Source organism: Polyodon spathula, chromosome 1, assembly GCF_017654505.1.
Source record: "Polyodon spathula isolate WHYD16114869_AA chromosome 1, ASM1765450v1, whole genome shotgun sequence".
Lineage (NCBI taxonomy): Eukaryota > Metazoa > Chordata > Actinopteri > Acipenseriformes > Polyodontidae > Polyodon > Polyodon spathula.
In genome coordinates, this window is record NC_054534.1 from 10900449 (window position 1) to 10913205 (window position 12757).

The 12757-nt window shown below is 39.2% G+C and overlaps 1 protein-coding gene across 2 annotated transcripts in view; it reads left to right on the forward strand.

Moving 5' to 3' along the window:
- The window catches only part of LOC121314102 (PDZ domain-containing protein 2-like), a 123035-nt gene that overhangs the window by 76706 nt on the left and 33572 nt on the right, over nt 1-12757 (forward strand). For both annotated transcript variants that reach the window (XM_041247010.1, XM_041247018.1), the window contains 3 exons: nt 4193-4325; nt 5731-5901; nt 11376-11475. In XM_041247010.1, coding sequence (XP_041102944.1) covers nt 4193-4325; nt 5731-5901; nt 11376-11475 — 404 coding nt within the window. The remainder of the gene's footprint in view (nt 1-4192; nt 4326-5730; nt 5902-11375; nt 11476-12757) is intronic.

Genomic DNA, 12757 nt, shown 5'->3' on the forward strand with positions numbered 1-12757 from the left:
ATCCTTCAAAGAGACCACACTCCAGCTAGGTGCTAGAGAAGACCGTTTTTAAGGGGTCCTCATTCAAAATGACGCCCTGATTTATGACTCTCTTTCCGACTCTATATACTCTATAGACTCTATATAATACCTGTTGAACATGATAACTGTTTTGAATTGTCTTAAATCCTGTGTAAATTCATTTGCTACAGTACAAACAGAGCATTCTGAGTGAGGACCCTAAAGAAATGAAGTACCATCACTTTGTAGATCTCCTGTTTTCCTATGTGAAAAATGCACACGTTTTCATAAACGCATCATAGATTTTGTTTTCATAGCAATTGGTGAAGAACATTAAGTAACAAGTTGTGATAATGAGGGTGAACTAAAGCATTGAAGGATTGCATTGGTTCCTGGAAAGAGAGTTGCTCTAACCCCTTCAGCTAGACAAGGAATTGGGCGCTTGTTCAAATGGTTTCTTCTTAAAACATCTGAGAGCGACTCAGATATCATGAGGAGGAAACAAAATTTGGACGACCAGATCCAACTTGTCAGTAAATTTGAAACCTTGTTTCGTGCACTTCATTGCAGAAATAAGAAAATTAGCATAATATGTATTTGGGGGACACACTTGTCCCTTGTGCCTTAAAGGGTTAAAAGAAAAAATGCTTTTTAATCCAAACAGAACTTTCTACACTCATATGTTTTTCAATGTTTCTGCCAGCTTTCAAATAATATATTTTGCCCCCTACTAATACACAAGAAGAAAACTGTCTGGCCTGATTAACTGTTTTAATTTACTCTCTAATGACCTGAGAATTGAGTTGAAAGACAAACATTTAATTTTATAACCTTTTAAATCATCCCCAGCTGATAATATTTAAATTTAACTTGAGCATAGATTGTCAAGCAAAAACCAGTAAATGAAGGAAGGTTAAAACTAGAGTAATGTTTGAACCTGGAGAACTCGTGTCAGGTCACACCGAGACTTTCTTCTAACCCATTCCAAAGGGAAAGCCATGGGGTGCACATATTCTGTTGGACTGCCTTGACTCTAATGTTAGTGTGAGTTATAGGTGAGAATAAACTGTCTCTGTGTAAAGAGAATAATGGGACTTCTTGATACAATGGCCAGCCATCTTGAATGTCAATTTTACTAATGGTCTTTGATAAAGGATTTGTCAGAATGGGTACACAAGTCTTGGTACACAGTGTGCAGGGTCACATTGACTGACCTTATTGGATAGGAAAGTCACCAGTGTAATTAACCATCTCCACATCTCCATATTAGCAGCGACAGTAAGAGGCAGCGGTCAGGGAATCAGAGTCTGGAGGTGGCAGGAGCAGGAGCAGCATTCAAAATCAGTTACAGTACCTATAGAAAGTCTATACCCCCTTTCAAAATGTTCACTTTTTGTTGCCTTATAGCCTGGAATTAAAATGCATAAATTTTTTTTTTTTTTTTCATTTATCTACAAATCCTATCCCACAACTTCCAAGTGAAAAAAAATATTCAAGAAATTTGTAGAAAATTAATTAAAAATAAAAACTGAAATAGCTTGGTTAGATGTGTCCACCCACCCTCGTAATAGCAATCCTAAATTAGCTCAGGTGTAACCAGTCGCCTTCAAAATCACACACCAAGTTAAGTGGCCTCCACCGGTGTTAAATTGTAGTGATTCACATGATTTCAGGATAAATTCAGCAGTTCCTGTAGGTTCCCTCTGCTGGGTATTGCATTTCAAAGCAAAGACTTAACCATGAGCACCAAGGCACTTTCAAAAGAACTTTGGGACAAAGTTGTTGAAAGGCACAGATCAGGGGATGGGTAGAAAAAAAAATAAAAGGCCTTGAATATCCCTTGGAGCACGGTCAAGGCGATTATTAAGAAGTGGAAGGTGTATGACACCACCAAGACCCTGCCTATAACAGGCCATTTCTCCCAACTGGATGACTGAGCAAGAAGGAGACTGATCAGAGAGGCTACCAAGAGGCCAATGGCAACTTTGCAAGAGCGACAGGCTTTTATGACCAAGACTGGTCAAAGTGTGCATGTGACAGCAATATCTCAAGCACTACACATCTGGCCTGTATGATAGGGTGGCAAGAAGGAAGCCATTACTCAAGAAAGCCCACCTTGAATCCTGTTTGAAGTATGCAGAAAAACACTCAAGAGATTCTGTAACCATGTGGCAAAAAGTTTTATGGTCTGATGAAACAAAAATTGAACTTTTTGGCCTAAACGCAAAGCGTTATATTTGGCGCAAACCCAGCGCAGCGCATCACCCAAAGAACACCATCCCTACTGTGAAGCATGGTGGTGGCAGTATCATGTTATGGGGATGCTTCTCTTTGGCAGGGACTGGGGAACTTGTCAGGATAAAAGGGAAAATGAATGGATCAAAATACAGAGAAGTCCTTGAGGAAAACCTGCTGCCCTCTGCAAGAAAGCTGAAACTAGAACAGAAGTTCACATTTCAGCATGACAATGACCCAAAGCACACAGCCAAAGCTACACTGGAGTTGCTAAGGAGCAAAAAGGTAACTGTCCTTCAGTGGCCCAGTCAGAGCCCCGACCTAAATCCAATTTGTGGCATGACTTAAAGATTGCTGTCCATCAACGCTCCCCAAGGAACTTGAACAGTTTTGTAAAGAAGAATGGTCAAATATTGCCAAATCTAGGTGTGCAAATTTGGTAAAGACCTATTCCAACAGACTCACAGCTGTAATTGCTGCCAAGGGTGCTTCTACCAAGTATTAACTCAGGGGGGTAGAGACTTATCCAATTATGATCTTTCAGTTTTGTATTTTTAACATATAATTTTTTTATCATTAAAACCTTTTTCCCCTTAATAGTGTGGAGTATAAATGGAAAAAAAAATTATCATTTAAATGCATGGAACTCTGAGGCACTGACACAACAAAATATGAAAAAAGTTCAAGGGAGTGTATACTTTCTATAGGCACTGTATCTGTGGTGCCTGCTTGAGGTCTATTTCCCAATGAAAGTGTCTGAACTGAGATCCACGCAAGTATTACCCAGGGGTCACTTCTTGTACCAGAGTTATCTTTCAATGAAAGTGTGAACTGAGATCCTCACAGAAATAATTACCCTGGGGTCACTTCTTCTACCAGAGTTATTTCCCAATAAAAGTGTCTGAAATCAGATCCTCACATGAATATTACCCAGGGGTCACTTCTTCTACCAGAGTTATTTCCCAATAAAAGTGTCTGAAATCAGATCCTCACATGAATATTACCCAGGGGTCACTTCTTCTACCAGAGTTATCTCCCAATGGAAGTGTGAACTGAGATCCTCACAGGAATATTAACCAGGGGCCACTTCTTCTATCAGAGTTATTTCCCAATAAAAGTGTCTGAAATCAGATCCTCACATGAATATTACCCAGGGGTCACTTCTTCTATCAGAGTTAACTCCCAATGAAAGTCTGAACTGAGATCCTCACAGGAATATTAACCAGGGGTCACTTCTTCTATCAGAGTTATTTCCCAATAAAAGTGTCTGAAATCAGACCCTCACAGGAATATTAACCAGGGGTCACTTCTTCTACCAGAGTTAACTCCCAGTGAAAGTGTGAACTGAGATCCTCACAGGAATATTAACCAGGGGTCACGTCTTCTCTCCCAGTGAAAGTGTGAACTGAGATCCTCACAGGAATATTAACCAGGGGTCACTTCTACCACACAGGAATATTACCCAAGGGTCATTTCTTCCAGAGGCAGGATTAGAGGGAGCAAAGTTGGAAACATTTTGTTTTTCTCCATTAGTTATGTGGATTTTTTTTACCAGTGAGTTAATAGGTAACTGTTCCAGCTGGTTTTAATTTTTTTTTTTTTTTTGTAATTCAATTTTTATTGAAAAATTATATACAAAATGAACAGAAAGACATTGGAAAGATTCCTTTCCCCCCACGTTCCAGCTGGTTTTAAACGACATTAAGGACATTTCACTTTTCTTACCACAGGAAGACTTTTCATTTGTGGAATACAGTCATCATACTCGGTTGCTTTTGACTCAATAGTGTTGGCTGGAATCTTTACTAGTGTTTTTAATGCTTGTCTCAATAGCAACGTTTGCACGATGCTCTCATCTCAAGCACTGCAGGCCAGTTAAACTGGGTTCTTTACATCTGTGCAATAATAATTCACCCACCCTGAACCCTTTCCATGGTGATTCCCCTGGCTCTTGCAGGGATGGAAGACTGAAGTCCAGTGATGAGTTGCTGATGATCAATGGCCAGTCTCTGGTTGGCCTCTCTCATCAGGAGGCTGTGGTGATTCTCCGGTCTGCGGCAGGGCTTGTGCAGCTTGTTGTTGCCAGCAGGGTAGGTGGATTTCATTCTCAACCTTATCATTATTATCACTATTATTACTATCATCATTATCATCATCATTTATTTCTTAGCAGATATCCTTATCTAGGGTGACTTATAGTTGTTACAAAGTTACAGATAAGAGCAGTTGTAAAATACAATAAAATCAGTAATAAGTAAGAGCAAATTCAAATGAGACAAAATAAAAAAGAAATGCAGTAAATAATTACATTTGAGAGAAGCTAAACTAAGAGCAGCTAAACTTACAAATGTTTGGTTATAAGAGTAAATGCCATTAAGAGCAAGGAGCAAGTACAATAAATGGATAAGAATGATTTCAAATAAGAGCAACTACAGAACACGGTTACCTTTAAGAGTAAAATCAAGTACAAGATACAGAAAGTATAATTATGATTGAGAGCAGTAGTAGAACACAGCAAAGTGTGGAGCAGTTCAGTGCGAGTACAAGCTGATGCAAGTACTGGTACAGTCAGGTGCCATATAGTCCAGTAAAGTGGAGAGTTGAGAGGTTTACAGATCATCTCAAGTAACAATGTTTCCAGCAGAGACCACCAGGTGTACCAGTAACCATGTGCAATCTTAAACTGCTGCTGTAAAACAGAAACCACCCCTAGTACAACAGGTTGATTGCAAACATCACAAGGAAACACAGCTCCTTCACACAGTACAGTACCACGAAGAATGATTGCAAACATCACAAATAAACAGTACAAAAATTAAAAGAAGAAAATGTAGTTTGAAACTATTTGCTCTTTAACGAGCACATACTGTACATACCTGCTTTTACTGCTATAACCTGGTAATGCACATTTGATTTGGAGTGGGGCATACCAATACCGTACTTTGTAGCTGGATTTGTATTTATTTGTTTAATAATTGTGTTCATCAGCGCTTGGTAAATGTCATCTCCATTGCTCACAGTTGTTGTACACAGATGTTATTTCACGTCTCCTGGTGCATACCACAGCGACTTGTCAAGGATAAGTAGAAAGTGTTAGATTCTGGAAACCTCCTGTGGCAATCCCCTAGGGCAACACAAAAAGCTCCTTGAAAATAACATCCTGAAAAGTATTGCAAAGCGTATTACAGAAGTGTGCCCAGTTCAGGCTGCATCCTCAACCCCCTTTCCCAGATGTATTGCAAAGCGTATTACAGAAGCATGCCCAGTTCAGTCTGCATCCTAACCCCCTTTCCCAGACGTATTGCAAACTGTATTAAAGAAGCATCCCGAGTTCAGTCTGCATCCTAACCCCCTTTCCCAGACGTGTTGCAAACTGTATTAAAGAAGCATGCCCAGTTCAGTCTGCATCCTAACCCCCTTTCCCAGACGTATTGCAAAGCATATTACAGAAGCATGCCCAGTTCAGTCTGCATCCTAACCCCCTTTCCCTGGCAGGAGGAGTCACAGGTGGATCTCCAGAAGTACCCCTCGACCAGCCTGCCTGATTTAGTGAGTACCTGCTCGTCACAGGGCAGCTCCCCATTCCCCGCGGAGAATAAAGAGAATGTGAACTTGAATGTGAAGGATGTGACAGCCAGCTGCCTCTCTCTGCCCTCTCAGGACTCGGTATGTTGGACTATGCTTTCATCAAAACTATAAGAAGGTTTTTTGGTTTGTATGTGGCAGTCTGCTTCTGTGTCCATGTACTACTGTATTTTGGGTCAGCTTTAGCAAGCTTCTCTGCAGTGTTGCAAACCTACAAACAGACGTCGCAGACCGGGGATTGACAGGCCCTGACGCACACCTAGGATGATTCTTACCAGTTTTGTTTTACTGGAAAGTGCATCCAGTAAATCTAGCCTTTTTGTGTACCCTTGTACTGTAATAATGTAGATATAAACCTGCTGAATCAACCTTCACTGCATTACACAAAACAAACAGAAGTACTTGCAGGGAGCAAAGACTCATACGTCCTTTACTTTGAAATGTGGAAGTTACAGTGTTGCTGCTTTATCCTTTTTTTGCTGGAGGCACAAAACGAATCCACATACCAATGTAACAGAATCACATTTGTTTGTTGAGTTAGCATACTGTATGTCATTTTTGTAAAGCTTTCAGAGTCTGGCATAGCACATCTCAACAGGGAATGACTCAAGTCTAATTAAACTGGGGAAGAAATAACACCAATGATCTGCCTCTTCAAAAAAAACCTTTTTAAATCTAGCAGACTGGGTCAGGGTGCCCACAGTGTTACATACGGCGTGCGATGCTTCTCAGTGTTAGTGTCCATGGTTTGAAATTAACCACTGCTCCCATCTGTGACACAGTTATCTGATCAGTCTGTTGGGCCTGCTGATGAAACATACAGATCATTACAATTAAAAAGTACTCAAGGCTTAGATGACAAAAGTACACCAGCTGCTTGGGTTGTTTGATATATTATCTGTAGCAATTTTTGCCTCTGGAAGGGACTGTAATTGTCTTTTCTTTTTTTTCTGCAAGTAGAGGGATGAGTGTGACAATTAAACAGACAGGAAATCCAGATTAAAGGCAGTGGTACTGTATGTAGGTGGGAGAATAGCGAACACACAAAAGAAACTATTTGACATTCCAGTGTGCCACCTATCCGCTTTATGAATCATTGGATGCTGCAGGCAGAAGTTGGTGTAAACCTGAGGATCCAGGGCTGCTCCTGCTGTCTGTCCTCTAACATGATTTCTGGAGTTTCGTAATGTTGACCTTTACACCACGTATTATCTAACAACACTACTTTCTGCAGAAGCGCTTCACAGCTCGTGAAGCTGGTTCTCTGCGTCACAGCCCCTTGTACATTGAGATACTAAGAGGAATGAGAGGGACTTGCGAGTGAGATACAGGGAGGTGATTCACTCGAGGGCTGAAGTGGTTTATAAAGTATATGCGAGAGAAACACAGGGAGTAAATTACTTATTTTTTTCTCTCTTGGTACGTATTGTTTTCTTTATATCAGTCAGTGTTATGTTGCTGTGCTTACGGTAGTGGATGCACTAACTTCTAAAACTGACAGGAATTTGTCAGACATCTTCCAGTTATCTCAGAACTGTTTTGTATTCAGTTTCAGTGTTTACACCATGGCTAATCCTCTGCAGAATTACAATTTTGCATTAAGTAAATATTTCACTGAAAAAGAAAACTGAATGCAAGCATTTAGAAACTAAGCAGTTGTAGCTTTGCATGGTTTTTACTACCTAACAGAGTCTGTCTGATTTTAGTATCAGTACAGCCCTACTGTCTGCAGGAGTGACTGTGGGCAGGGGAAGGCAGCGGTGGGGTGAAAGTGCTGGTGAAGGACATTTCAGACGCTTCAAAATGGATTCAGTGAGTTATATAAAGACTGTGAATGCGGTATCAGTTTAATGGTGGATCTCAGGACCATGGTGATAACACACACACAGCTATGACTGTCAGGCTGCATCCCCAGTGCTGTGTAGGTGTTTGATTTTCAAAGCTATCTGGCTGCCTGGAGACTCAGCTCTGCTGTCATAGCTGTTCAGGCAGATGAAACAGGCTTTTGACAACTGACAACCCCCAGATCAGTGTCTCATCAAATTAGTTCTCTTTCTGTGTTTTTCAAATTGAATATCAGGTGCACATATTATGGTAATAAAAACAGATTCATTAATCTATATAAAGTCAGAGCTCACATATCCGACCCTATAAAATTTTGACTTTGACTCAAATAAATTGTAAGATGGGCTTTGTATGAGAAAACTGATGCCGGAGTTGGAAATCGCAGTGACGGGCAAGCGCATTAATTTGTTACACATACATATAATGGGGATTGATTTTATTCTTAATACAAGTGCGGTAAAATGAGACTGACATGTGTCTGGGTAACAAATATCTGAGTGCTGACTGTATTACATTGTCGTGGACAAACAGAGTATTACATCAGTACTTTGTGATATTAAAAATAATTTGTTCTTAGCTTAAAGTACAAATTAACAATCAAAATATTGCATTAAACAATTGGTGTAATAAATGACAGGCTATACAAACATTAGTTAAAAATAATCTTGCATCAATTTCTCAATTTACAAAGCAGTAAATCAGAGATATGAGCAGAGATCCAACATTTCGTTCAGACCATGTGGTTCCATAGTTTTTAAAGTAAAAATCCAAAATGACACTCTTCTTATAAGTTGGTTAATTATATTGCCACCTCTCTCAGAAAGTGAAACTTTTTCGATTGCTGCGAATTTTAAGCTTGAGGCAGAAGTGTGGTTCATTGTTTTGTAGTCTAGCTACAGTGTAATCCAGATTGTTATTTCGCATTGCAGCTTTGTGTTCTGTTATGCATACTTAAACATTTATTTTTGTTTTTTCTATATAAGCCAAGCCACAAGGGCATTTCAGCTTATGTATCATGTGAGCTGTATCACAGTTAATACTGTCTTCATACATATATATATATATATATATATATATATATATATATATATATATACATATACATATATATATATATATATATATATATATATATATATATATATATATATATATATACATACACACACACACACGCACTGCTGTGCAAAAGTCTTAGACACTAAGAGGTTTAAAATTTAAATCCACTGTCAAACTAATACTCTGTTTCAAAGATGTCTGTTGCATTGCCTGGGATCACTATTTTAGCTGTATTGGGCTTTTTATGGCAGGGTAATTAACTGTAGTCTGTAAAATCGACTGCCATTTACTCCTGGGTGAGAGGTAACACACAATAGTAAATTAGAGGGTCAATATTAACATTGTGTGAAAGGTTTTGTTTGCCCCTTTGGAACAGACCCAGACACAGGATTGTGAATTTTGCAAACACTTTCATGCCTTTTATTATTTTAAGAGCAATAAAAATTTAACTCCCCTCAGAGTACTAACTAAACATTTCTTCACAGTTCTACTACAACCGGACGGCAAAGCAGTTTACCGATAAACAAAAACAATTTTTCAGACACACACAAAATGGTTTACCACACAGGTCTCTCCACAATGACACCCTCTCACAGACTGCCCAGGACAAAACCTTTTCCCCTGTTTTTATACCTCCCTGCTAATCACAGACAGGTGATATCAATCAAATTAAACACTACAATGAAAGATGTGGCTATGCAAACACAGCCACACCCACGCACACATTTATCTGGCAAGGACAGAAATTAACCCTATTCCTGCCAACCCCCTACACATTTTCCCAGGCAGGGATCCACCCTGCCACAATTGTTACACATAATTGAAGTCACTCTTACTGTGGCTAACCAAAATGCCACATCTCATTTTGCCATAAGTTGTAATCATGTCATGTATTATAGATTAAAACAGACATTCTGAAGACATTGATAATGGCATTAAGTATGTATCTGGTGAGTTTTTGGGTCCTGTAGATCAGACTTAACTGCGTACTTAAAAGGAGGTCTGATAAGTTTAAATTTGCTGTGTAATACTGACAAAAACATAGACTGCAGCTTCTGAAAGGACCCCAAGGGTTTCTGTAAAGTTTAATTTTTTATATGATTGTAGGATAATAAAACACACATACAATTCTAAAATGCATCCCTGCAATCTGTCCATCTGTGTTAATCAGGTCGAGAAATAAACACACACAAATAACATGGCGGCTGCCAGCTTTTACCACTTCAACCCTTTTTAAGATTGTGAAATGGAAGAAGTGTCTGGCAAAGTGTTCACCAATGACAGGTTCCAGCACCGTAATCTTTATTACCACGGTTCGGCTTGGTTTAGTTTCCCTGCTCCTCTGAGAGTCTGTCTGCTTGTGTGGATTGTGACACACTGCTGTATGGTAATCATCCCACTTACAGGAGAAGATGACTGGCAAGCCTTTCTGTAAGTGGCAATGAAGTCACTGGTGGCAACAGCGCCTGGAGAAGCCATTGGCTGGTAAAACCTTTACCTGCCGAAGATCCTATGAATACTAACTTCATGGATCCGGAATAAATCATGTGCAGAGACATTTTATTTATTCCTTGAGTAAAGGGCTTCTTTACAACCCTATGAAAACACGGTAGAGTGCTATATAGAATACTGTTAGCAATCTAGTGTTGCACATTTTATGTTTAGATGTACAGTAACAGTTCACACAATGATTTACTATCTGGATTACAACTTCAATTGAAGGAAGCAATACAGAGAAGTTTTTGCAGAACGTTAGCCTTTGCTGGGATTCCAAATCCAAACAATGTCTTCCTGCAAGGCATCTCTTTACAGTAGATAAAAGGCTGTCAGCTGTGCCAAAAATTTAACACAGATTATCCTGCAAAATCATTGTCTCACTTCTACTGTCTTCTCATACTGAGACTGTCCCACATGGAAAGGATCATTTACCCTTCTTTATGGCTTTATCTAGTACAGAGGTTATGCCTGTTCTGTGTGAGAGCATAGAAGCCCACAAAACCTGGGCAACAGTCCCAGGTTCCTATGCATCACCATATGGCCACAATTTCAAAAACAGAGATGTAAAACTAAACTATAAAGATCCTGCCTTTGATTACAGAGATGAATAAATATACATGTATTACAACTTCAGAAAAATTGGTTCGTTACGTTTAGACAATTTGTCCGATTTCAGAGGTAATAAACAACTGAAGCAAAAACTGTTCAGTCTTAAAATCTCTACATAACCCAAAGCATTCTTCAATAGGAAATGGAACCAAAAAGCAGATATACTGTAGGCTAGCAGTCAGCAGTATTCATATTCATATTCCATATTCATAGACCATATTCATTCCCACTTCATTAACTATAAATCTACTGTACGAAGTGACATTTGAGGTACGAGCACCTGTGTGTGCAAAACACATGCATGAGGTCTTTGTTTGTATCAAAGGTGCAGCTCTGCAGTATGGGAAATATTGCATTACCCTTCCAAACAGACTCGCATAGGTGACACTGGGTAGTGCTGTGGAAGTGTGATCTATCTAGCAAGAGAACCAAAGCCTGCTGTCACATTCTTACTTATTCAAAGATGGCGTCTTCTGCAAATTGGCAGATGTACTGCATAGCAATGGTTACAGCAATCCTATTATCTTCGTTGTCTTCTGCTGCAGCTCACAGAAGCTGATAGGATTGAGGATCGAGGAAAGACAGAGGGACCCAAGGGATGCTGCCGCAGTCCAACGCCAATGAAGTTCAGAAGCAGATCTCAAGGTCAGTAACATAAAGATCCTCTTAATGAACTTCCAGCAGCTCAGCAGTTGCATTTGTTGCATGTGTGCCAAGGATTCTTCTTATTTTTAATTTAACAATGTGTTGGCACTTGGGTGTGTTGGTTATTTCATCAGTGCTACCCATTTGTGCTGTTAACGTTTTCAGTTGGAATGATTTAAAGGTCTGAATTTGGCTCACTCATCAAAGTTTTCAGGATTCGTTTTTTCTTTCTTGGCTTTCTTTGTTTTTGCTGGAATTCTCTGTTGGCTTTTCACTCATAAAGAAAAGGTCAAGAATAAAGGCTGCTTCATACTTAAGTTTTGTGACTATTGGGTGATTGTCTTGCAACGCAACCAGCTACAGGTAAGAAAAAATGTCATGTGTGTAAAGATGCTCTAATCTAACAATAAAACACATTGCACCTGATTTGTATCCCCATTCCAAATAAACTGTATGCATTGCCACTGCTGATACTGACAGCTGCTTTTCTACCAAAATGTGGTATTGATATTAACTCGTAAAAACAACCCCATGATGCATCACTATGTAAGAACCGCACAGTGTAATAAATATACATTTATATTGAGTGCATAATGAATAACACAGTTACAATGTTATGGTAATGAAGTATATTGCACAACAGCTGTTCTCATCCTCCACTGCCTTGGATATAGTGTATATGAATATATAAGGAACCGCTGATCTAGTATAGTATGTAAGACTCCTTGGTGAGGACCTTCTCATTGAAGATATTGTGGATGTCAGAATTGATTGTTATATAAGGACATGTACAAGGTGAATGTAGGTGGTGTTTTTCATGACACTGATAATGATAACCCTTACAGTCAAGGCAGGATTAATACAAAATAAATTTAAAAAAAAACAACTGTTGTCTTCATATATGTTTATATATTACTTTTACATTATTGCTGTGTTTGTATTTGTTTGGTTTTTAACTTGAAGCGTCTCGGCCCAGAGACCTCACCAAAAGTTAGACCTTTGCCTCAATGATTAAACAGCCTGGTTCCCTTAGGAAAATAAAATAAATGCTCACTAAGCATGACCCTACTGTTTCTCTGTGTATATGAGATTGAAGGGCAAATGGTACTCTTAAGAATTTGTTTCAAAAGCAGGTAGATTATATTTTGACAGTGTGCAGTTTGCAGCAGCACAGTGTGCACTGCAGGCTCCTCTTGGTTACTGACTGTGACGTTGTTGTCTCACAGGGGGATGAAGCCGCTTGGAGTCAGTTGGAGAGGACGACAAGCTCATTGTAGAGAAT